The 24925-nt window shown below is 37.1% G+C and overlaps 5 protein-coding genes and 1 long non-coding RNA gene across 8 annotated transcripts in view; 5 read left to right on the forward strand and 1 right to left on the reverse strand.

Annotated features, from left to right (window-relative positions):
- Positions 1 to 3829, forward strand: part of LOC104265653 (poly [ADP-ribose] polymerase 14-like) — a 6319-nt gene extending 2490 nt beyond the window's left edge. For both annotated transcript variants that reach the window (XM_026834220.1, XM_026834219.1), the window contains 8 exons: positions 445 to 603; positions 928 to 989; positions 1117 to 1244; positions 1340 to 1538; positions 1800 to 1926; positions 2178 to 2305; positions 2575 to 2746; positions 3093 to 3829. In XM_026834220.1, coding sequence (XP_026690021.1) covers positions 445 to 603; positions 928 to 989; positions 1117 to 1244; positions 1340 to 1538; positions 1800 to 1926; positions 2178 to 2305; positions 2575 to 2746; positions 3093 to 3370 — 1253 coding nt within the window. In that variant the 3' untranslated portion in view covers positions 3371 to 3829. The remainder of the gene's footprint in view (positions 1 to 444; positions 604 to 927; positions 990 to 1116; positions 1245 to 1339; positions 1539 to 1799; positions 1927 to 2177; positions 2306 to 2574; positions 2747 to 3092) is intronic.
- Positions 3830 to 4534: 705 nt separating this feature from the next.
- LOC113474193 (sushi, von Willebrand factor type A, EGF and pentraxin domain-containing protein 1-like) lies at positions 4535 to 9556 on the forward strand. Its single transcript, XM_026834248.1, has 11 exons — positions 4535 to 4726; positions 4885 to 5073; positions 5578 to 5763; positions 6105 to 6293; positions 6479 to 6664; positions 7117 to 7293; positions 7625 to 7796; positions 7852 to 7984; positions 8398 to 8569; positions 8951 to 9055; positions 9416 to 9556. Exons 1-11 carry the CDS (start codon positions 4663 to 4665, stop codon positions 9523 to 9525), a joined length of 1683 nt encoding a protein of 560 aa, XP_026690049.1. The 5' UTR covers positions 4535 to 4662; the 3' UTR covers positions 9526 to 9556.
- A 3679-nt stretch (positions 9557 to 13235) lies between these two features.
- On the forward strand, positions 13236 to 14943 carry LOC101242100 (peptidase inhibitor 16-like). The gene has a single exon (XM_004225975.4). The coding sequence runs from the start codon at positions 13830 to 13832 to the stop codon at positions 14475 to 14477; it is 648 nt and encodes a 215-aa protein (XP_004226023.1). The 5' UTR covers positions 13236 to 13829; the 3' UTR covers positions 14478 to 14943.
- A 1239-nt stretch (positions 14944 to 16182) lies between these two features.
- LOC100185684 (CiUrabin) lies at positions 16183 to 17139 on the forward strand (the record flags this gene model as incomplete). Its single annotated transcript, NM_001246286.1, is given in 1 exon segment — positions 16183 to 17139. A coding segment is annotated over 1 exon segment (771 nt). The 3' UTR covers positions 17009 to 17139.
- Positions 17140 to 17625: 486 nt separating this feature from the next.
- LOC104265614 lies at positions 17626 to 19815 on the reverse strand. Of its 2 annotated transcripts, none has more exons than XR_003395838.1 (4): positions 19455 to 19815; positions 19151 to 19250; positions 18867 to 19081; positions 17626 to 18506 (listed from the first exon to the last, which is right to left on the reverse strand). It is a non-coding gene; the product is annotated as an uncharacterized LOC104265614 (long non-coding RNA). The 2 variants fall into 2 exon arrangements; XR_717225.3 differs by lacking the exon at positions 17626 to 18506 and adding an exon at positions 18707 to 18796.
- Positions 19816 to 22081: 2266 nt separating this feature from the next.
- On the forward strand, positions 22082 to 24700 carry LOC108949447. The gene is made up of 2 exons (XM_018811650.2): positions 22082 to 22477; positions 22548 to 24700. The coding sequence occupies exons 1-2, from the start codon at positions 22195 to 22197 to the stop codon at positions 24521 to 24523; spliced, it is 2259 nt and encodes a 752-aa protein (XP_018667195.1). The 5' UTR covers positions 22082 to 22194; the 3' UTR covers positions 24524 to 24700.
- Positions 24701 to 24925: the final 225 nt, after the last annotated feature.

Here is a 24925-nt window from a genome sequence, read left to right on the forward strand (position 1 = left end):
CATACACAAAAAAAATTAAAAAATCCAAAAAAATAATCACCCACAAAGTAACATACATAGTAACTCGTAAGCTGGCACGAGGTGTATGAACACCCGTGTTATAACGACTGTCGTTTTCCGGCCACGCAAGGATAAAGTAAGTTACATACTTACATACATATTTAAATTTGTTCTGAAATAAAACTCATGCTCATTCAATATTTACATATTAACCTGCTATAATATAAACCTGTTTTAATTAAATAACCGAATGTCCTAATAATATAATAACTTTATTTGGCTCTTCGATACAAGATGTGCTGCTATTACGGTAGCGTAAATTTAGAACTATTTTAAACAGAAAAACAACAGCGTGGGCGCTACATCTAGCAGACAAATGAACCATTTATGTTTAATTATTATCAACTCGTTAATTTAATCTTTTTATTGTTTGTTTTTGAACAGGAAACCAGCGAAAAAAACTTGAGTCTGTTATTTTATTCTTCAGAGATTCAATACAATGTTTCACATGTTTTGGCTCTGTAAAGTGCATTCAGTATATCAAGATCATAATACAATCTAAGTCATATCAGGAGTTTTGTTCTTGCTTCCAACACAGCTTAAGTCAGTGTTATGTAATTAGTATGTAATAAATCCAATGTATACATAGGTGACCTTTCATGTTTTGCAGCTTCAGGTGCAAAAAACTATTAAATTAACTTGTTTAAACTTCTCTACTGGTACTAAAGCTAATTTATGTTCGTTGTTAAGCTACTGTATCATGCAGTTAAAAAAAATCATGCCACTACAAAAATATTAACAAGCATGTTGTAGCATGTATGCCTAAGTTATGTGAGTGATTTTTTTCATAAAGTTAGTATTTATTTTATGTCAGTGATTTTCGTTTTAACATAACTTCTCACATAAAACATTCTTTGTATATTTTAGCAAGCAGTCCAGTGGAAAATGGTTTACAACTGAAAAGAGGAACAGTTTTTAACAATGTCCAAGTATGTGCATTTTAAAACTAATTGGGTTTGAACTTGTTCTATAAAATATGATTCAAGTTTTGAACATAATTACTCAATCTTTATTGTTTGGTTTGGGTATAAAAAACAATAATTTATATTCTTTTAGAAATGGAATCAATGTCAGTTTTGTGAATATGTAGCTCATAAGCTGCAACTCACAGAGATAGAGGAATACAAGTTGCAGAAGATTGCGTGTAAAACTCGAACCAATATTTCGAAAGATGGTCCTAAAAGGTGGATTGTTCAAAATCTCATTTTACAATTTTTGCTTTGGACTGCATTTGTTCTAAAATATTTTTATCCAAAATCATTTGTATTTTCTTTTTTAGGATAAAAATCGAAGGCCTTAAAAAGGATTTTGTGCTGCGTGCTGTGCCAAAAGTTACGAAGCTTCTCACAAAACTTAAAGCTGCCTATACAGTTTCAAATCATGTACAATGGTTGTATTGGACAAGTTATAAACTGATACCATACAATACTGCTTCATCTTATAAGATAGAGATGGCTTATCTTGATGCAAAGAATAAGGTGTGAAAAAATAAAATTAAATGGCTACTATCTAACTCTTTATAATGCAATACGCTCCTAAACAACTTACTTTATCCCTGTGTTGAAACAACAGTCGTTATAAAAGGGTGTGCTGTTTCATACACCTCGTGCTAGCTTACGAGTTTTAAGTATGTTACTTTGTGGGTAAATTGTAATTGCTTGACCCTCACAATTTTCAATTTATATTTTTTGTAAATAACTTTTAACAAGTGTAACATGATTTGCTTGTTTTGAATTCAGGAAACCTACGATGCAAATACTCTTGTTGTGTTTGCTAATCGATGGAGGCATCAGATCAACTTTGAAAGAATGAAATACTTTACCATAGATTCAAAGCATACTGGAAAATTGCTTCGTAGAACAAATGGTTAGTTTTTAAGATTTGTGACAAACAGTTTTGGCTAGTGTATTTCTTGCCAAATGTATTCTTGCAATGCAAATTATGTATTCTTGCTTAAGTGCATTCTTGCAGAGAATTTATTGGTATTACATTTCCTTCATATACAACTAAAACCAGGTAACAAATGGTAAACCTCCTGGGATTGCCTGATAGCAATCGTAGTTACATTAAATTGATAAGTAGGTAATAAAATGATTGTTATGCGAATATGTTTTCAGATCTACCTAAAACATGGGATTTAACTGGAAAGCCAAAATACTTAAATTTTGTCAATCCTCAGTCAGAGGAATTCAAAGCTATTGAAAACCGCTTGGCAACTGCTGTTCCAACCATATCTGACATAAAGGTAATCTTAAACTTAATAGAATTTTGATTTTATTGGCTTCCAATTATGAATGAATGTATGAACGTGACTTACTTTATCCTTGCGTGGCTGGAAAACGCGCTAACCAACTGTGCTAACAAATTATGTATGCTAACAAATTATTTGTATGTTTTTCCTGTTAAGTCAGTAGTTAAGTTTTTTGTTGCACAATACCCACTTTATAGGCAGTCAGAATTATCAATATTTTTTAAGTTCAGAAACTTAAGCATTTTGAAAACTTAAAATTTCAGATAGAGAGAGTACAGAATGAATCACTGTACCGGCTGTACAGTGTTAAGAAACAAGAGGTTCTTTTACATCTTCAGTCTGATCGTGTGGCTGAAATGGATTTGTATCATGGTAGTCCTAATTATGAAACAATTGCAGGAACATATTTTAATCGTGGATATGCAGGAGCAACAGGTATTTATTACTTTTAATCACATATCACTGTAATGTTTGTTTTTTTATTCCTTTTTGTTAAAACTGCTATTGTAGTTTGCTTATTTTTATCAGGGAAAAAAACTGTTTTATTTATTTTAGTTAATGCTAATCTAACCTGGAGAAAGTCAAGAAAAAAAACACAAATGAAGTTATATACTTGGTAATTGAGCATGGGGTGTAAAAAATGGGCAAGTATAACTCTGGTTGTTCCTTCACCCAAGGAGAAAAGATGTGTTTTTTTGTTCATAAAATCATTTTTAAGGAGGTGGACCAAAACTGAATGACTGAATAAATGTAATGAAAAACTGAAGTCTCTCTTTAATAGGAACTCTTTATGGCAAGGGTACATATTTTGCTACTGAATTGCAAACAGCTATGAAACATTGTGACCGTCAAGATGGATACTATACTGTCATTCTAGCCACTGTTTTGACTGGCAACTATACAAAAGGTTATGGAAACATGAGAGATGCTGGTGTTAATAAAGATGGTGTTTTGTATGATAGTTCAGTTGACAACGAATCAAATCCAAAATTTTTTGTTGTGTATCACGATGCGAGTGCATACCCCAAATATGTGGTAACTTTTACCACAAAAAAGTAATTTTTACTTAATTTCTTCACTTCCTAGTTTGTATTTCAATTTAATAAGTGCCGGCAATCATTTTTATATTTGTAATTAGTTTATTAGTTTCTCGTTTTTTGATTACTTCCTAGAAAATGTTATTATTCCAATTTAATAAGTTTTTATCATTTTTATATTTGTTATTATTTTATTAGTATCCCGTTTTTTTATTCTTATTCCCATTTCATAAATTTTAATCATTTTAATTTTTGTAATTAGTTTATTAGTATCTCATTATTTGATTCCTTTCTGTCAAATATTATTATTCCCATTTAATAAGTTCCAATCCTTTTAATTTTTGTAATCACTTTATTAGTATTTCGGATTTTTGTAACTCCCTATAAAATGTTATTATTGCTTTCATTCTACTATCTACATCTTTCTTCACTGCAAAAACAGTATTCATTCTGATTCCCATAATACATTAACTTACTATAAAGTTGGACACCGTCATTATTTCCCCTATGGAGCTTAGAGCAAGTATACAAAATGTTTGTTTGATAGACAGTACTGTAAGATGGCATACCGTTAGCACCTAAATCCCATATTTCTCAAGCGTGTTTTCAAAATGAACAACCTTGTTTTAGAGTCCTGGGGATTTAGATATATAAGTCTTTTCTTTTTTGTTTACTGTTACTGGAAAAGGAATGAAATAACTAACTGGAACATGAAAAGAAATGAAAAAGGTCTTATCTTCCTCCTCCCTAATATAGGCCACTTTATTAGTTACTTATCAAGTGTTAGAAAAGTAATTTTCATTTTATTTAGTTTATAAATTGTAAGAATTATTAATACTTATCTTATGATTTTGTTGCATTTAAAACGTAACATATATAGTAGGGTGGGGGAAGATGGGGCACATTTTCAATCTATTTTCTCGACTCATTCGGTAGTCAACAAAAATATATTTGAATATCATGGTGTCCTATCTTCCCCCGCAGTATTCTATATATACTGAGTATTTTTCAGACGTTTTAACACTTTTTATTAGTTGCAGAGCGTTGTCATATTTGGCTTCCACGTTTCGCACGTATGAATACTTTACATTGCACAGACATTTAACAACAAACCATTAATTTCTGGGTATCTAATTACGTTTCCTTTCGAGTAAATAAAAACATTTGTCTCGGGCTGCATCGGTTACGCACATTGTACATTGCGCATCTTATAGGCGCTCGCATAAACATTTTCAAGAAACAGAGTAATAATAACATCGGCAAAGAGTGTCAGTATAGAATTATAATTGTTTGCATTAGCCTTAAGGTAAAACAATGCAGTTCATAAATGTTTTCTGCACATTTTATTTATTTCTAATCCAACTTCGAAGCCTTTCAGGTAGGCTACTGTACGTTAATAAAATTACAAAACTGAGTTGTTTTTTTAACGCATTATAAATTATAAGATAATCGAAATTTTATAGCGCTTTACTAATTATAAGATAGCCCAATCGAAATTGTATAACGCTTTATTAAATATGGGATATTTTTTCACAGCGGTTTGCTCAACGCCTCCAATTTCCGAGAACGTTGCATATCATCCTAACCAGGCGACATACAATTCCGAGGATATTATTTACTACGCTTGTGCAAATCGCCTCAATCTTATACCAGCAGAACAGGTCTCCAACTTCTGCACAGCAAATGGATCATGGAATATAACTAGCGCACCTACATGCCAACCAGGTTAGTTTCGTTGTTTAACTATATAAAACCTTTTATTATATAGTAGGGTGGAGGGAGATCACATTTGGCACATAATATCCAAATATCCTAGTCGTGTTTTAACAATTCCCATAGGTCTATTTTGAGATTCGTGAGGGTACGGTTTTATAATTCTTTGAATGTTGTTTGTTTACTAACAAATGCGACAAAACAATTGAATAAAAAGGTGTCCCATATTCCCCAATCCTACTATATGTAAGAGCATGTTTTATAGCCCACTAATTTTCAATAATAACTACGTCAATCAAATACGTTGTTTTGGTAATGTTGTGCCTTGCGTGTATAAAGGCCTAGACAGATATAATTTCAAAGAATTTACCTAACATACTTTTGTTGTGTACTTTTGAAGTACAGCATAACGCAATGTACACTTTTTTTTAGAAACGTTGCATTTATAAACTAGGTACAATATAATAGGAAACATAAACCATTAATAATTAATTAAAACATCTTTAAATATTGCAGTTTGTCAGTATCCGCCGGATGTTACGTCCGGGCAAGGCAGCGTCTCGCCAAATCAACAAACATACCAACCAGACCTCACTGTAAACTACATTTGCTCCAGCACAAGTTTCGTTCTAGGCAATGCTAACACTACATGTCAAAATGGAAACTTTCAATGGTCTAATTCACCACCAGAATGTGTTCCTGGTAGGTTTATGACGTCATAAGCAACACATAATTGTTATTTTAGAAATTGAAATACCTAGAATTTTGATCTGGTGGTCAGTAAAAAAAACTATTTCGTCAGCAACGTTGTTATATTTGGTTCAACAGCCACGCTATTTAAGGTAACGGCTGTTTCCCACACATATTATCTATATATTCATTTCGCCGTTGATTCCGTTCATGGGCGTCGCAAAGGGGTGTCTGAGGAGCCATGACATGCTCGCCTTTTGTTAAATTTAAATAAAATGATCTTCAATATCGTTTCCTAAAAGATAATAAAAATATGTAATTGTTTTTTAACTAAGCAATCCTATGTGGTATAGGCTGCCCTCCTCCGCCGGCCCCAATGAACAATGCAACTCAAATTGGCTCTCATCCAACCGGATACAGTAGCAGAGGTACACAGGTACAATATGGTTGCGATGCAGGTTTTTCTGTTCAAGGGACAGATACTTTAACCTGCAGCGCCTCAGCAGTTTGGATTCCTGCTTCGGCACCAACTTGTGTTCGCGGTAAGTCGATTGTACAGCATTATTCTGTGTGATATAGCGTATATACTGTGAAATAGTAAACATGAAAACGTCAATTTGTAATGTTCGAAGCGCAGCCCATTATAAAACCAAAAAGGACATCATTTTGTTGATTTTTAAACATCACTTTAGTAGCATAAACTAAATGAACATTTTTGTTATACCAGTTTGCGGAAACCCACCGCCAGCTACAGGAACCAGTGGTTCCTTCTCGCCAACTTTACCATATTATCCTGTTGGCACCGAAATAAAGTACACTTGTTCTGGTGCTTACAATGTAAGAGGACCAGGTGTTAATACTTGCAAGTCTGACGGGACATGGAAATATGTTACTGGAACCACTTGCGAAGCAGGTACTTTTAATGTCACCATGATGGTATCACTATTTAAAAGTTTTTTTTTGCATTCAGGGTTAAATAAGACGCACTGTAAGATAGTCCAATGTTTGGCTTAAATATAAAATACAAAACATATCAGCACGGTCCAATATATAGTAGAGTGGGGGAGATAGGACACTGTTCCATTTTATTTTCTCGTCTCATTTGGCAGTAAACAAAGCAAATTTAAAAAATTATAAAAACCATATCCTCACGGTTTCATAAGTTTTATAACCTTATACGACTTCCATAGCCCGGTATTTGTTAATTATTTAAAACACCACCAGAAAATTTGGATATTATGCGCTAAACGTGTCTCATCTTCCTCCATCCTCCTATATCATTCTTTTCTACAGAGAACATAGTAGCTTAGGAAGCCAACACCAATTTATATTTCATAGTTAATAATAAATGCCTTCATATTTTAGTTTGTTTTACACCACCAAATATTCAACATGGAACATATCAGCCTCAGCAAGTCTACTATGGTGTCAACACTACTTTGGTTTATACCTGCCAAACAGGCTACGTTCTGTCCAGTACTGCTTCCGTTGTGTGTGACCATGTAAATTTGTCTTGGAATAATATACCGCAGTGCTTAAAACGTGAGCTTTTTTATGTTTATTTACAAAATATTTAAGATTGCTTTATTTCTGAAAGAAGATTATAGGCCTAATTTAATTGGTTTTGTGTCTAATGCGTACAACCCGTATCGGGGTGTTTCAAACTGTTGTACAGTACTGTGGGGAAAGATGGAATGTCGTTATCACTGAAATCCCGTATCTTCTGTTCGTTTTTAAACAGTAATAGCGCTTTATTAGCGTCGCAGGGATACAGTTTTATTATTCTGTAAATATGTTTTCACTTACCACTACAGAACAAGAAAATAGAATGAAAACTTGTCTTATCTTACCCCACCTTATGCCTTAACTGCAGGAGATACCAGCTTAGACGTTGTGTTTTTGCTCGATTCTAACGACGGAGTTGAAGGCACAAGTTGTACACTAAAAGAATCTGAACTAAATACCTTAAGACCGTTTGGTCCTGGCGGAGTTTTTACTTCGATAAATTTCCCAGTGTCATTTCAACTGAGAACATTTCTTGAAAGGTACGGCATTGAAGCAAAAACAACGTTAATATCTTAATTACTGTACTACCTCTAGTTTTCAGAACCAATGGCGAACAGTGGAGCCCAGTTATACAAGACTAGCTATTCAAAATCATGACGGGATGTGTAGTAACGGACAGAGCGCTTCCATTCGAACACTCGCATCGACCGAAAGCCTCACCACCGCGGTAATTATATACGTATGCATATACGGGTATAATATGCGTATGCTTTTATACGATGATCGTCCAAGTATGCTCCTAACAAGGTGTCCTGTACCTTGATAGCTTGTGAGTTAATAAAAACATTGGTTTAATACCCTGTATGACCTAAAACCAAGCTCATTTTTTCTGCACTCTTGAATGGGTACATAAAATATGTTATTAGGGTGGGGAAGATGGGACGCCTTTTCAATCCATGTTCTTATAGTTTAATTTGGTAGTAAACAAACAACATTAAACGAATTATAAAACCGTATCTTCACGACTCCCATAAACCGTTTGTTAGTTGTTTAAAACACGATCATAATATTTAAATATTATATGTGCTAAAAAGATCCCGTTTCCCCCCACTCCACTATATATTTCTTTACACTTTCCAGTTTTCTACTTTACAAATGAATTGTGGAACAGCACAGGCACTAGCTGCCCTGCAGTGCGTTTTGAGCTACCAGCTACAAGCTGCACAAGGCGAAAGACCCAATGTCACCAATGCAGTAATCGTGGTCATTCCGGACATTACCTCTGCCCCAGCTTACTCCCTTGTGTTTAGAAGTTCGTGTTACAAATATTACTTTGCGGCTGTTGTAAACTTATATATGCTTGAAGTTTTTTGATTCTTTGAATTTAAATTTTACAGAAATGTAATCATGTTCATTTAGTAGAGTGGGGGAAGACGGTACAGCTTTAGCACCTGGTATCAATTTATCCTGATCGTGTTTTAAACAAATAACAACTTGATATGGGAGTAGTGAGGATACAGCTGTGTTATTTTTTGTTTACTACCAAATGGGACAAGAAAGTAGAGTGAAAACCTGTCCCATCTTCCCCCACTCTACTATAACACGTGCAAATGTACGAATTCGTTTAAAACGTAAACACAGCGCAATGTCCCCCATTAAATACCGTATTTTATGTTTTATTTCCTTTATGCAGATGCCTATTTGACTGGGCTGAGTTCTATTCGGTCAAGCATATCTGACATATTCACAATCTCTACGCTTCGAACTAATTCAACCAATTACCAAACCAACAAATCGTGTAAGTAAACCTTAATATTTGGTCAGGTTTTGCAATCATAACATCTCTTTAATATATAATAGCTTTTAAGCGACTGTACAAAACATCGACCTATATTCATCCGTTACAAAAAAGCGGCATTGTATATAGTAGGGTGGGACAAGATAGAATGCCTTTAGCTTTTAATATCCAAATATTTGATCGTACTTTGACCGATTGACAACGGTCTATGGAAGTCGTGAGGGTACGGTTTTATATCTCTGTGTTTACTACACCAAATAGGATGAGAATATAGAATGAATAGATGTCCCATCTCCCCCACCTCACTATAAGATAATAAATTGGTAAAGATAAAATAATATACACAAAACACTGTTTCAGATCTAGAAGAGTTTGCATGCGGAGTCTCTGGCAATTGCACCAGGTTTATTGGATCGGTATTCAGTCCGACCGAAGCTATCAACCGAATGAGAAGTTATTATCAACCTTAACCCACGAAACATATACCTACAATATAACCCCAAAGCTACAATGTTATGTATAACCATAAAGCTAAAATATACAGGTGTTCGCGACTGTACTTATCGCAACAAAAGTTTGCACACAGCCGCTCCGAATTTCGAACGGCTGACAATGCGTTCAGGTTTAGGGCCATGTCGCCGGGTACTTAGGGACTTTACGCACCGAAAACAATAAAATGCTTCTTCGTAATCTCGCTCAATAAACAAACAATGTCCAAGATTGTAAATGTTGCGCATTAGCGCTAAGTTCTGGCTTTTATCTTGATGGTAACGAGTGGTTCTGTAGCAGATTTCTTCTATTAGCCAATGTTTGGCCTCATTATACTTTTCTACTTCCAAATGGCTAATGGAAAGCAGTTCTAGAAGTTGAATAGTGTCTGTAACTGCAAGCAGGGCACCGCTATTGCGCTGGTAAAACAACAGAGCGGAACTTATAACACTTTCAATAAGCTTTCTTTCGCCCGAGCGCTTGTACACCTTATACACTTGTAGCATTTTCTCTATTAACTTAGCACATTGTGGATTAGGATGCAAATTCCCGGTATCTCCCATATTAACTAAACGGCGCGGCCTTCTTTTTATAAAACATTGAAGCTGCGCCAGCCCGTCCGAAATTCTGCCACAATGTAGGGCGGTTATTACAATATTAAGGTTACACATAAACGCCTTCTTTGGGTTATCTTCGATCAGAGAATACTCAAGAAGATAATGCTCCAATGCTTCTTCGTTGCGCCCTAGCTTATGACACGTAAAGCCAATTTGAGCGTGACAGTCTGCTACCGCCACAGGATCAGGTTCTATCGTATTTTGTAGTTCTATAAGATTTGCTACATCGTACTGCACAAGCTCTTGATGTTCACCTCGCATTAACAAACAATCTTTGTAACCCAGAAGAACCCGTTTCTTCAATACAACTTTGCTCTTGACATTGCGGTCATTTAGCAAAGCTGAAAATATAGTCTTCGCCTCGCTAAACCTTCGCATTTGCATGAGGCACTCCCCCTTTAGCAACAAGTTGTTGTTTCTCAATAAAGGCACTTTATAGTGATTATGCATGAAGGCCTTTTCATCCTGCCGACCGGGAATGTTGAAATCCAAATTGCAATTAGCCAGCATGTTATCCGCTTTGTTATAAAGTAGTAGGGCCTTATTTAAGTCTCCCAGCTTCTGATAAGAAGCCGCCTGATCCGATAAGCACAGGTGCATGAAGTCAAAAGGTACTAACTGCCAATCCTTCACCCCTATAGCGCTGTTAATCACAGTTTGAAATATATCTATGGCTTCCTTATACTGGCCTTGCAAGAATTTGGTTCGACCGGCAATTTGCATGATAAACCCATAGTAACCATCTTTTTGACCGGTTTCTTTCCATGCCTCCCATTCCACAAGCAAATGTTCGAAAAGATGAAGGATGAACATTATGTTAATCTTTTGATGGATGGGGACTTCTTTCGTACTTGTCTTCGGAATAATAATCTTAATTTGCGCATCTTCTTTATCTTCTTGGTTTAGCCACAAATAAAACGAACTAGCAATCCGGAAAAAGTCGTAAACGCTTCTTGTTCCAAGCGCTGTCATCACATCTAAAGGCTCATTAGCATCATGCGTGTAAGGTGTGAATACACCGTTTTTAACCTCTTTCTCCATTGGTCGTGTTGTGCTTATAAAATCTTCCTGGCCGCCTAGATGAAGATACGTTTTAATCCGAACTTCGCACGCAACTGCGACGGCGTAGAGAAGCTCGTTAGCTTGTTCGAAACTGATCACTGAGTTTGTCAACAGTTCTTCAATGATATCAAAGCAACTGTTCGACCGTGCAGCAAATACTCGACCCAACAAAGGAATAAGTATCGTTACGCTGCGATAAATCACTTGTTTGACATTAAACAAACCCGTTGATACTGTGGCGTCGATCATGTTTTGAATCAGCTCCCAGTTTTCAATATTTTCTTTCAGTTTCTTTACTTGCCTTGGATGGGAAAGTCCAAAGTTTAGCTGCGCCATCTTTTCTTTAGCATTTGCTTCAAAACAGCGGTACACTTCAATGTCTCCAGCAACAAAACACGTTTTTGTTAACAAGTCGGCAAGGTTGTACCCGTTTTTCAAATCCTCCTCCGTCTCCATGTAACGCAGCATTTCAGTGACTGGCTTAATCAACTCAGTTGTCCAAGGGTTAGACTCGGTTGCTCTTTGTTTTCCAAATGGTGTCTTACTAGCGTGAGTTTCGAAGCTATCAAAGCAAATACCTCGAGGTTGAATATCGTAAAACCAACTTCGACCGTTTTTATCTGACAGGCAGGGGACAGACACACATCGAAGTATAGTTTCACCCAGATTTATCAAAATCACTAGAAATATAACAGAATACCACCTAAAATACTCTTGCATGGCTGTGTAATCGTTAGATTTCTCCACTCCATCCTCGAGCACGATAATGTTTTCAAAATCAGAGTACGGGGTGATTTCTTTCCTAGCCAATGAACCCATTCCTACATGACTAAACTTGCACGGCGGTGCACCTAAAATCCGAATGCAGTGGTCTGAAATTGTCTTCATCAACTCTAGGTACTGTGCTGTCACTTCGTCCTGCAGTTTTCTCACAGCAGCAACTTTCTCAGTTTCACGATCCCGCAGTCCAGCTCCGCTGGCCTCCCATGGTATATTTGCCGGCATTTTCTCCACTGCCCGCTTGGCCCATAACCTCATTGGTTTAACATGTTGTATAAGAAGATTTCTAGACACTGCGGTTAAGTCTTCATCTTGAATAATAGAGTTAGACTCGCGCAAAACACGGCTGCAAACTTGTTGAAGGTCGTAATGTATTTCAGACACATTTTCCGGCTTACGATTAAGTGCTGAGTTCAAAAGAGCAACTGAGTATATAAAGTTCTGCCTATTCGCTGTTCGCGAGCCGTATATTAAGCCAAGTTGGTGAAATATCTGAGCCGCCTTTGCTGAATCGGTTTCCCTACCTTTTTCATCACAGATAGCTCGTAAATCACCTGCTAAATCCGACTCTTTCATCTACACATAATCAAAAATATAAATTATGTTATAGTAATCAGTACTAATCAAAATATACGTCAACAACATACGCTGCCATTATGACAATATACAAGCAGAGAGACGGTTTATAAAGAGGAACCAATAGCAAGCCACGCTCGACTGCTTTTCCATGGACTTGTCTAGTGTTTTATTACTCTGACAACAATTGTGTGTGTAAAGGTATCATATAAAATACAGTGTATAAAAGAAACTATGCAACAGTAAACAATGTACGTGTGAATATTCGTTTTCAACGTCAATATTAATATTCAAAGATTTATAAAATCGTATCTTCACGACTCCAATAGACCGTAGTTAATTGTTTAAATCACCTTAAGTGTTTGGATATTATGTGCTAAAGGTGTCCCATTTTACCCCCCCCACCACTATATATTCATATTATATACCACTAACTAATTGGTTTTTACGCTATTTATATATACACCTGCGTAAATGGTCCGAAGACTCTAAATTCTGAATATTTACTGATTGTAATCTATTCGAATGGGAATATAGCAGATGCAACGAATTCACAAAACGAAGTGAATCACCAAAATGGAAATACTTAAGGGCGTTCCCAAAGGACATAGAAATTAGTAAAGTGTTTATTTAATTTGTGCACGGCTTTGGTCTTCGATTTATAGCTCGATGCTGCCACCAATGCTAGGATGCTTGGGGGTGTTCTTAGGCAAGGCGCTGAATGCTAATTGCTTTAACCAAGTCAGTCGCCAGTTGTTAATGTAAATTGCAGTCATTCACAAACATATAAAAAATAATCACCCGCAAAGTTTGGTACTGTGAATAAGCATGTACATAAATCATATAGTGCACATAATATGATACTGTACATGACAGCTATACAAAAGATGGTTGCTTATTGATATAAACCATACATAAACAACTTTGTCTTTCAAATTAAAGCGTGATTATAGCAATCTATTATGATCAACTATTAATAAGAAAAACACTCCGCATAAAGTTGTGCTGGTGTTATAGGAAATCTAGCCATTTTACCAGTTAAGGAAGCTGTACATTTCTTCTTAAACTATGTGCCAAACCTTTTCTCAATAAAGTGTTGCTTACAACCTTAAAATAACCTATCACTGTCTGAACGAACTCTGATTGAATAGGCAGGACCAATAATTCCGTTTTGTTTAAATCTTTTTCGTTGCTGACGGTTAAAATTTTAACTTTTTCAGGGTGTAAGCATACGTGAATGAAATTTTAAGATGCACCAAAATATTTACGTTGTGTTTATTGTTTTAGTGACACTGAGTCTAATTATTGGCAGCAATGCACGAGCCGTTAATCAACCCCCGTTGAACATTTTTGATGCAAATCATGCGGTCGACGCACATAACTTTAACCGGGCCAATGTTATCCCACGTGCAAGCAACATGCTGAAAATGAGTTGGAACAGCTCGCTTGGTAAACTCGCTCAAAACTATGCTAACAATTGTGTGTATAAACATAGCAAAAATCGTACAAATATTGGAAGTTTTTGGTACGTGGGGGAAAACATGTACCTTCAATCGTACTTTGATACAAGATCGAAGGCTCTTGATAACGCAATTGGATCTTGGCAAAGCGAATCCGATAACTACAACTATCAAATAAACCGATGCTCAAGCGGGGAGCTGTGTGGACATTATACACAAATGGTATGGGCCGATTCGCATGCTCTTGGGTGTGGTGTGGCAAACTGTCGGAATGTAAGAGTGGGTTCTAAAGATATTTGGAAAACTGCGCAACTTGTTATCTGCAACTACGGACCTGGTGGAAATGTGAACCGCGCTAGACCTTATCAAAGCGGTTCGAGCTGCTCAAATTGCCCGTATGGTACTGTGACATGCAGCAATCGGTTATGTGTCAAATAAGTAAAAATTCTTGAGCAAAACGAACGTGTTTGTAAAAACAATGTTTTGTTTGTAACATAAATTCATCGTACTTGTGCTATTACTCAAGTTGGTTACAGTTGCTACGAGTTTAATGGTGTTTATATGCAGAATAAAATATTGCAATGTAAAAAGAGAAGTGATTTTAAAATCAAATGGCATTAAGACTGTTGCGGTTGTTGCAACTAAAATAAAACAAATGTTCGTTTCCGCTGCAGAATCTGGTGTTTTACCCTCATTCTGCTGTTTCTTTAACCATTTAGTTCGAACTGTTAAAGTTGTCAGCGTGTATAAACAGTAGGCTTCGTGTGCCTATTCGCGGAAAGCGCTAAGTTCACATTTAGCTAGTGAACGAACGAAATATAGTGTAGAGTGAAGGAAGATGGGACACCTTTAGCACGTAAAATCCGAATACCCTGGTCGTGTTTTAAACAGATATAACAACGGTTTATGGGAGTCGTGAGAACACGTTTTTTTTTATAATTCATTGAATATATTTTGTTTACTGCCAAATGGAATGAGAAAACCACTTCAAGCAACATGCTGGAAATGATTTGGGACCTTGTGCTTGCTAAAAGCGCAGAAAATATATCCAAAAATGTGTACTTGACGACAGCGATAACAAGAAAAACAAATGTTTCTGTTAACAGTTGAAGTTACCGAATCGGCGAGAATGAAGAAACCTAAGCCACATATACCCTGTCAGTTATATACTACTAAAGAGTACATAAACATATTTAAGCCTTTAACCACAGTTAAACTAAGATTGTCCAGTACCACGCCAGCGACGTATATATATTAAACCCCGAGAGGCCTAGCGTTAATGTCCTTGATATTTGCCTATTTCAATGAAAGATTTGTTTTAGCCATATATACCCCTTAAGATATCTTATAAGGAGTCTATGATTTTAGCAGTAACGTATATGCTGCTCCGAGTACATCACGCCAAATGACGCAATAAACTATTTTAAAGATTAAGAGTCCATGTTATGACATTCCCACAGTTCAATTGATTTTTTAGTACAGCCTGAAAGAAATCGATAAAACGTAATGTTGAAACAAAACGTTTTTGCTTTGTATACAGACAAAATACACGAATTTAGACTGTTTTTATATTTAATGGTGCAGTTCGTGCAGACGCGTTATACAGAAGTTCCCTTTGGTGGAGACTATATGAGCCCTGTAGATGCTTATAGCGCTAGACTTTTTATTTATCAACATGCCTGTACAATAGCAGTCTTTCGAAGTATATGATGGTAAGCTATTTATTGTAAATAAAAACAAATATACCAAAAGAGATTCAGCATTACGTCAGCTTCCTGGACAGCGTATTATGACGTCAAATGAGGAACGTATTATTGGAAACGTAATACATTGTTAGTCATAGAGAGGTTAACTTTTTGTAATAATTTGCAACGTAATTTGTAGGGTTGTTTAGACAACTCAGGTTTTGTTTTGTTAGCTTGCAGTTTACCTGTGGTGGTGCAAGAATAATACGTATAGGATGTTTGGTAAGTGGTAGTGAAAAGATACGTATAATATAGGATATATACGTACGAGGTAGTAGAAACATTACATATAGAATGTGCAAACCCGTCTTATTACCATCAGTAACGAAACCAGTGTGTAAGTCAAACTGAAGATTTTCTCGCTGTAACTGAATAATATGTGTATTTATCTGTAAGTTATATAGTTTATACAGGATAAACTATAAAAACTGTTAAGTCAATAACACATTTGTCATGAATTTGGTTTTCGTCGGATTTTACTTCTTACTGGCACTGAAACAAGGTATAGGTTTAAAAACGGTAAAAGATATTCCCGAGCAGTTTATAGCTGAATTTGAAGGTGGGCATAAGCAAAAAAGAAGTGTCGTCACAGGCACTGTGCTCACAGCCAGTGAAATTAAAGTGGCTGTTGACAAACATAATGAATATCGAAGAATTGTAGTTCCATCTGCGAGTAACATGCTAGAAATGGTCTGGGATCCTGAGCTAGGAAAAATGGCCCAGGATTATTCAAGAACGTGCACTTACGCCCATAGCTCGGGTAGACGAACCAGCAATTTTACTTGGGTTGGAGAAAATCTATATCTCCGTTCAAACGAATGGAGTGCGACTAAAGTGTTGGAAGATGCAATCACCGGTTGGGACAATGAAAAGAAGGTCTACACCTACAGTTCAAAAGCATGTAGTAGGGTATGCGGGCATTATACACAGACGGCGTGGGCAGAGAGTTATGCTGTAGGATGTGGGGTAACGACCTGTTCAAATGTCACCGTCGGTAGTAAAGTTTGGTCCACTGCTCAAATTGTCGTGTGTAACTACGGACCAGGAGGTAACATCAAAGGTAAACACCCTTATATTAGTGGGAGCCCTTGTTCTGCTTGTCCAAAAGGCTATGGCTGCAAAAATGGCTTGTGTTCACTCTCTGCTGATTCGAACATGCTTAAAGGACTCACGAGTTTTATGCTCACTGCTACTGTTTTTGCTATGTTGTATACAACTGTATAATATGAATTACACTCTCCGCACTTATGTATTAAAACTTGTGTCGATTTGTTATAGTAATTGCAGTGAAACAATTTTAAAATGTGCCCTGTTTTAAAAATAACAACGTACAGAAATAAACTATTGTTTTACTTACACATTTTTGTACTTATATATATACGTTTTGTTGCGATAAACGCGTTGTAAACATAAACCTATATACTAAATGTACGAAAAACGCACACTCTTGTTTTCGCGTAAGCAAGTTTAAATCGAAAATTATATATAAAACATGAAATATACATTACGGTTTTATAATTACGGTTTTATAATTCTTTGAATGTTCTTTGTTTACTACCAAATGGAACCAGAAAATAAAGAGATATTTTATCTTTCCCCAACCCCCTATATTTATTTATTGGTTAGTCACCGCCGAGTAGGTGACCTATGTTTTTCTGCGCAGTCCAAAAGCTGTTTATAGGCGTGTATCACCCGCGACACAAAGATATTTCGGCTCGTGACCTACTACAATAGAGTATAGTAGGACCTGATAGACGTAATGTATACCGCCGGTTTTACACATCTGTCTGATGACACATATTGTATACAACCGCCTTTAACAAATTAAGGCGGGCTAAAATCTGATCCAAATTTTTGATTTATTCTTATAATTAATTTCTGACCTAGATAAAGATGTGGAGGAAACACATTCCTTGTCAGGTTAAGGTAATTAGAGGTTAAAGGTGGTGGACAAGAAAGTATTGGTGAGCAGCAAGAACCATCATCCATGTATTAAACCTATTTGGTGTACAGTTCTTGTATGTATTCTGGAAATATTTAAAAAAAAAAAAAAAAAATTTTTTTGAATGTTTAGGATAACAATATAGACTATGAAGGCACAATCCCACAAATTTTTGTAGTCATTACTTTTCGCAGTACGTAGCGACCTTTTTTGCTCCCTGGAAATGATATGCTGTAGCATAGTTTACCATCACTGCGGGTAGGCTGCTGAGCCATTTTCCCCTTGAATATTCCAACACACGATGTGCACATGAATGAAAAAGTTCTACCTGTCCTTTATGTGCTCATCTTTTAGTTTCAAAACAGCCCATCTTAACCCATTCAGCTAGATACTGCCTTTTACCTCATTTTCCTAACTACTGCTTTTATCTCATTTTTGTGAAGGCAACCTAGAAAAAAATAACTAGAGTGTAGTGTATGTTGGTAAATCATACATATACCTTAACTAGTTGAACAAATATTGTTGTTGTTTAAGTCCATTAATACATAAGAACCATATTTAGCAGTGTGCAATGTGTTCTGGGTTGTCACATATTCCATCACCACCAACAACTAAAGTTTCTGTGTTGTTTTTCAACTTTTGCAATTGCTGTTGTTGACTATTTTTCCACACTTGTATGTGTTAAGTGTGCACTATTTTTCCTTTTTTGGTGTCTTATGTAAGTTCTGAACATCCATAGCCAGATACTATGTATTTTTTTCATTAAAAATTTAACTTTACCTGGGGAAAACACATTTGATTATGCAGTGTTGAAACAATTCTACAACGTTTGTTGGAGAAGAACCAGAAAACAAAATTAAAGCAGAAGTTTCCGAATGAAATATTTAGGATAAAACCCAGACTTGGCCATATAAAATTGTATACAACAACTGTTGCCAAGCAACAATCATGCTTTCAACAGCTTTATCTACTATGAAGACTTTCTTCGACAAGCAGAACAGGTTGAAAACAACATAAAAAGTTGTAATTGTGAAACAATGTACTTAATTTCACAAAGGTCATGGATGAATCTAAACAAGCAGTATGAATATTTGAAAATATACAATTCACGATATGACTTGTATCTTTTCTAAAATTTACCTTTCATCTCTCTTTGAACTTGGGATTATCAAATGAAGTATGAGAAGTACTTTTAGGAGGTGAGAATCTTCCAATTCACAACTTTCTATGTTTTCTGGTTGTGACGGGTGAACATTTAACAATTTCTCTATCGCTTACAAGTATTTGCAGCGGCGGTGCACAAAGCAAGTCACACTGACACGCAACAGATGCTCTTTCCAAGTTGGTTTGTGTATCTAAAATTTTAATAACAATGCTGATTTAATTACGTAGCCTAAAGATTATGTCTATGAATTCTCTTTTACTTTTATCAAGTTTTCCTCTGCGTTGGCTTGTTTGTGTTTGCTTGCTGTATTGTACAGTTTCAGTTTGAATACAATTGTCTTTCAGATCATTTAGTGTTTCCTTAAAAACAAATGAAGTCTAGCCAAAAAATGAATATTACAACATCATTTATTTGCTAGCTAAATAAACACCTCCAAAACATTTTCATTTGAAGATTCGGCTATGACTGCATTAGATGTTAAACTGCAGCCCAATATTTCAACCAAAAACTTAATCAAACACACATTTTTTTATTTCATATATACAAAACATCTCAAAACTTACTCTTTGTCTTGACCGTTTGGCAAATGCAGCTGCAGATGTCCGCTTTCTTTTTTGTGGTGTAACAGGTGCATCTTTTTTTACTTTACTGTAGGTATAGCAGACTCTAACAGTATCTCAGTGGTAGATCCAAACTTTTTCCAATAACAGTCGGGTTTAAAATGTATACCACATGTAACACTGTTCTTGGAGGGTTGCTTGAAATCCAGTAATCCACCCTTGTACATTGCACAAACTTCACTTACTGCTTTGCTATTCGGCTTTTCGGAAATTTATGTATTTTCCTTTTTTCTTTGTAGCTAGTTGAACACCCTCAACAACGCAACGGTTCGGCATCTTTGAAACAGTGTCTCCTCGCATCTAAACACAGTCTTTTTCCATAGTAGCTTTCTCACTCGAGTTTGACCATATATATGATATCTATGGGTTTGACCCACGATGACGTCACACTTCGTTGCAGCGAAAATCTCTTACAATTTTTTAACACAGCTACTTATTTGCAAATTTTTAATTAATGCAGGTAATAAATCAACTAAATACATTATATTTGTGTTTAATATAGGTATACCAATAATTTTTAGGCAAAGTTGTTTAACCGTGTCATATAAACTTTAAGCACTTAACCAAAAACGGATTGACGTTGATCTGAACAGCTCCGATTGTAAATGCCGTTTCGTACAATTAGTGCCAGCAAACAGTATCCGTCGTAATTATCTACTGTTTCCTGTGATAGCTTACGCCCAATTCAATTTTATACAATTTAAAGCGACGAACGCACCAGCTTACAGCGCTCAGATTGTGGGGGTTCGCTTTCTAGTCATCTGCCCGCCGCGAAGTGCTCTATCGTTTTCCGTTTTTAAATAACTGCGTTTAATTTAGTACATAAATGAACAGAGAACTATAGAGCCACTGTTGTGAAGTGTTTATCTGTCAACGGCGTCTTACTCATTATATGAAAGAAAAATCCCTTAGGAATTCAAAGCGAGTTTGTAATGCAGTGTAAGCTGGTTAGACTGTTTTATGAGACCAGCAGAGCTTAGGTTTTAGTCTGTTGAAAGGGTTACCGCTTAACAGCATCCTGTATTGCCTAAACAGCTTTGTTAGGTGTTTAGGTCGCGTGTTAAGGCTGGTATTAAATTGCGGATTGAAACATGATACAGCGACCAGCAATTGTCGCTGCATTGCTAAGTAACGCGTGTGCGCACTCGGATGCTTCGTCCAAAGCATTCTATGTGTGTGGGATATACGCAATCATAGGGAGTGCCCATAACATGCTTTGTTTTGAAGCGATAAGGGGATGCGTTGTATTTGAGCGTTCGCTGAAAGGCGTTCCAGAAGCATATGTAATAAATGAATAATGCAGTAAGAATGAGCGAGGCATATGTATATATGAAATTTTCTTGTATATATCAGATCAAAAACCGTTAAGGAAGTTAAAAAAATGATGTTGAAAAAATAAGATTTTGTAACAATTACAACTTGTATAGAAAATCCCTTTCATGTGCGTCACTGTACATGCCAGGGTTTTCCAGTTTCGAATAGAATGACGTATTTTCAATAGAACTGATGCGGTGTTACCTAATACGACACGAGCGAATTTGTTTATACTATGTTCTTATGATTTAAAGATTCGAACGGATTCTTATGATGCTGGTTATGACGCAATGTTGTTGTTTATGTTGCACAGTTCCTTGAAGTAATTGTATCTAGGTCGATGAAACTGTTGCTACTGTGGCTGTTATTTATATAGTACTGTGAGGGAAGATGGGACACCTTTAGCACTTTATCCAAATATTCTGATCATGTTTTAAACACTTAACAACCGTCTATGGGAGTCGTGAGGATACGATTATATAATACCTTGAATAATTTTTGTTTACTACCAAATTGGACAGGGAAATAAAATGAAACGGTGTCCCATTTTTCCCACCCTACTATAATGCATGTTATGTTATGATCAGGAAAAATTGTGACTCATTCTTGCGTAATTATTGGCGGTTTTGCGAGTCAAAAGCGGCAGAAATACTGTTCTGTAAATGTGGATGCGGTATTTCGAGCCGGTCAGATTACCATTTACCGCGCTATTTTAAAAGCAGTAATGATTAGGGTAATTGCCGTTTACCGTTATTTAGTTCAGTATGTCACGAGAGAGCGGTGGAATTTCGTCTGCACTTTCCCAAAGCCACGTAGCCGGCGTCTGGATAGATTTGCCTGGTTTGAAATTGTTTAATTATTTATTAGCTCTAGCATGCAAAAAGTGCGTAGGACAGTAACAGTGGCTTCTAGATAAATCGACTACAGTGACTCATGACGGTAAAAAGCAAAATTGTGACGCTCAGATTACCGGCCAATGATCGATTATGTTTAACTGCGGTGAAAGTAAACAAGCATTATGTCATATTTGTATGCAACGGTGTTTTGGACAGGAAATTGTTACGCGTGATGTAGACGGCCATCTGAAGCCTATTTCGCTGCGTGTTAAGGATACAGGTCGAATTTAGACTAAAGGGAACGTGGGAAGCCAAGGCAGTTAAACTCAAGTACTGTGACGAAGGTGTATTGATTGTCAGTGGTCGCCTGGCTGTCGTGTGAATTTCAGGGTCTAAATTTTGTAAGGTATTTTTTTAACAGTTATATTGCTTTGACAGACATTTTGTTGTTATGGATAAGGTAAATATGGAGTTGGTTCAATGTTAGATTGGTTGGGAAATTGTATAGATACGACAGACGTCCAGGCAAGATAATGTTGGCAACTTCTGTTCTTCTCTTTGGGATAGCCTGGCTGCCTATTGCACAATGTGTATCTTATTGGACTGTATCGACAGTGCTGAACGAAAAATACTCAGACGCCCCTGGGGGACAGTGCACATATTCAAGCGCAAGAGGTTCCCCTTTATGCAGAAGCAACTGGAGGAAAAATAACACTATAAAGAGCGAGAGACTTTCTCTACCACATATATCAGCATGCACGTACTACACAAATACAATCACATACATTTGCTATAAAACGGAACCTGTTACCGACAGTAAGCTATACAGTTTTCTAACATTAGCATATTTTGGCATACTCTATTTTATCGCATCTTTTCATTACAGGTTCAGATACAACCAGCCAAAGTTGCATACGCAAACGCCCGTTTTACGTGATGACAAAAGACTGCTTTACGCATTGGCTGCAATGGGGCCTATGTAGTAAATCATGCGGCGGTGGTACTCGTATACGCTACAAGTTTACGAAGAAAGATGTTTTCAACTCGCAAATTGCAACTTGTAACTCGCATCCCTGCCCTTCATGGTCGAGCTGGTCACCGGTCAGCGAGTCTTGCGACGAATCATGTTCCCGTGTGTGGAATAGAACATGCACTTATCAAGGCAATACTGTGAACGACACTATGTGCTCAACAGAAGATGCATATATATCTGTTCAGCTAAGGCCCTGCCCCGTGAGTGAATGCCAATCGTTTGTAAAGATTTTGCCTGACGTTGCAACAACAACAGTGACAAAATTTCGTACTACTGCGATCGGAGAGTTCCCCGATACCACTGCCTTGCAGTTGGCCAAGAATCTGTCAGTAATCGACCCACGCCTTTCGTTTAGAAATGACGAAAACGTAAAAGGGGCATCTAAAGGGAACTTAGGAAGTGGGATAGGAATCGGTTTCGCTATTGCCACTGTACTATTTGTTATTGCAGCTATCTGCTCTGTTTATGTTTACCGCAAAATCAAAGATCATGAATTAGGAAAATCGCTTGGCGGGCAGCATGCAGTCAGTACTTTGCCCGAGCATCACACTAACGGGAATTTGACAGGAGTTGGCAATAATCGAGGAAGTGTTCAGCGAGCTGCAGCGCCGGTGGCTCGAATTTCACCCAGCGCAATTTACTTAGAGCCGAGTCTTTCACCTCGCCACCGAAGCAGCCTTGTGCCTTGCAGTTCCAAGCCCAATGTGCCCCCGAACCCAGAGGTAGATGTATACCAACAATCGGAGCGGATCCTGCCAGAACAGCCTAACGCTTTACAACCGTCAATGTCCCAGTCTCTGGTAATAGGCGCAACAGAAGAGCGATATGTTGATTCGGAAACCGCTGCCTTGAGAGAGGAAGACCCGGTGTATGCTGACATTCCAGCTTTTGAATCTAAATGTGGTTTTAGCGACGATTTTACTTCGGACGAATTCGACAGCTGCGACGAACTTGATCAAAGCTTGCATGGTGTACCTCAACAAAACGAGGACTACCCTTCATATTCGCCAGAAAAGCAAAATAGTCGTCCTTATTCCCAGTCATTTGTTCAAGGGACATCTAACGAGTCTAAAGAGTTTAGTAGCACAAAAATTCGTCGAAGTGCCACCGAAAATTATAGCGGACTTTCAAATTCCGAGGACCGCAGACTGAGAAATCTCGGGCCCGCACCACAGAGACCGATTGTTCAACGGTCTAACACAAACGCGGTTAAAACGAGCAACACAGTTCAAGCGCCAACACAAGTGAAACAACAAACTGGCCGTGCAGAGAACAGATACAGTCGACCTTTCAAGCTAAAGAAAATGCCCAATTTAAATGAGGGTAGTCGAGAAAACATAACAGAACCTGGTTTAAGCGACGCGACCCAAATAAACGTTGCACCCAATAAAATTCCCCAACGTTTTGTTTTCGATAGACCTGCTTCTCGAAGAAAGTCCTCCGGAAGTTCGGGTGCGGGATCTATTGACCTCCGTGCCAGACATCCTTCCCCACCACGTACTCCTTTTTCACAGCGTCACTCCTCACCGTCAATAAAGGCTCCTCCTCCGCACAGTCCTCCCCCGCCTCCTCTTTTAGAAACTGCTCCAGGTCGTGCCAAGAGGACGTCCTTATGCTCCTCCGGATCAGTTTCAGCCGATGGTGAATTCGGAATACGAATGATGCCGAATCGTCCAGGTCACCACGGAGAACGTTTAGGTTCATACGGCTCTATGGAACCATGTCCTTCTCTTCCAGAGGACTCCTACCGTGAACCGGCGGACGCCAATTTGCCTCTTATAGAGGACGCTTATAACTTGTATAACCTGCCTTACAAACCAAATGTGTAAACTGATTATTGAGATCAGAATCAAATGTGTAATCTACCATTGAACCTTAAGCAATCGATATATAGTAGGGTGGGTGAAGATGCGACACCTTTAGCACATAATATAGTAGGATGGGGGGAGATGGGACACCTTTTCATTCTATTTTTTCGTACATTTTGGTAGTAAACAAAGAACATTCAAAGAATTATAAAACCTTGTCCTCGCAACTTTCATAGACCGTTGTTAATTGTTTAAAACACGATCAGGATATTTTATATATTGTGTGCTAAAGGTGTCCCATCTTCCCCCACCCCACTATATTCAAATATCCTGATCGTGCTTAAAATAATTAACAACTATCTATGGAGGTCATGGGGATACAGTTTTAAAATTCTTTAAATGTTCTTTGTTTACCCCCCCAGT

This window comes from Ciona intestinalis, chromosome 4 (genome assembly GCF_000224145.3).
Source record: "Ciona intestinalis chromosome 4, KH, whole genome shotgun sequence".
Taxonomy (NCBI): domain Eukaryota; kingdom Metazoa; phylum Chordata; class Ascidiacea; order Phlebobranchia; family Cionidae; genus Ciona; species Ciona intestinalis.

Coding starts and splice junctions, on each gene's coding strand:
- LOC113474193 (XM_026834248.1), top strand. CDS start 4,663: ATGCAGTTCATAAATGTTTTCTGCACATTTTATTTATTTCTAATCCAA. Junction 7,797..7,851: donor CTGAGAACATTTCTTGAAAG/GTACGGCATTGA, acceptor TACTACCTCTAG/TTTTCAGAACCAATGGCGAA. Junction 7,985..8,397: donor CCGAAAGCCTCACCACCGCG/GTAATTATATAC, acceptor TACACTTTCCAG/TTTTCTACTTTACAAATGAA.
- LOC101242100 (XM_004225975.4), top strand. CDS start 13,830: ATGCACCAAAATATTTACGTTGTGTTTATTGTTTTAGTGACACTGAGT.
- LOC108949447 (XM_018811650.2), top strand. CDS start 22,195: ATGTTGGCAACTTCTGTTCTTCTCTTTGGGATAGCCTGGCTGCCTATT. Junction 22,478..22,547: donor AACGGAACCTGTTACCGACA/GTAAGCTATACA, acceptor TTTTCATTACAG/GTTCAGATACAACCAGCCAA.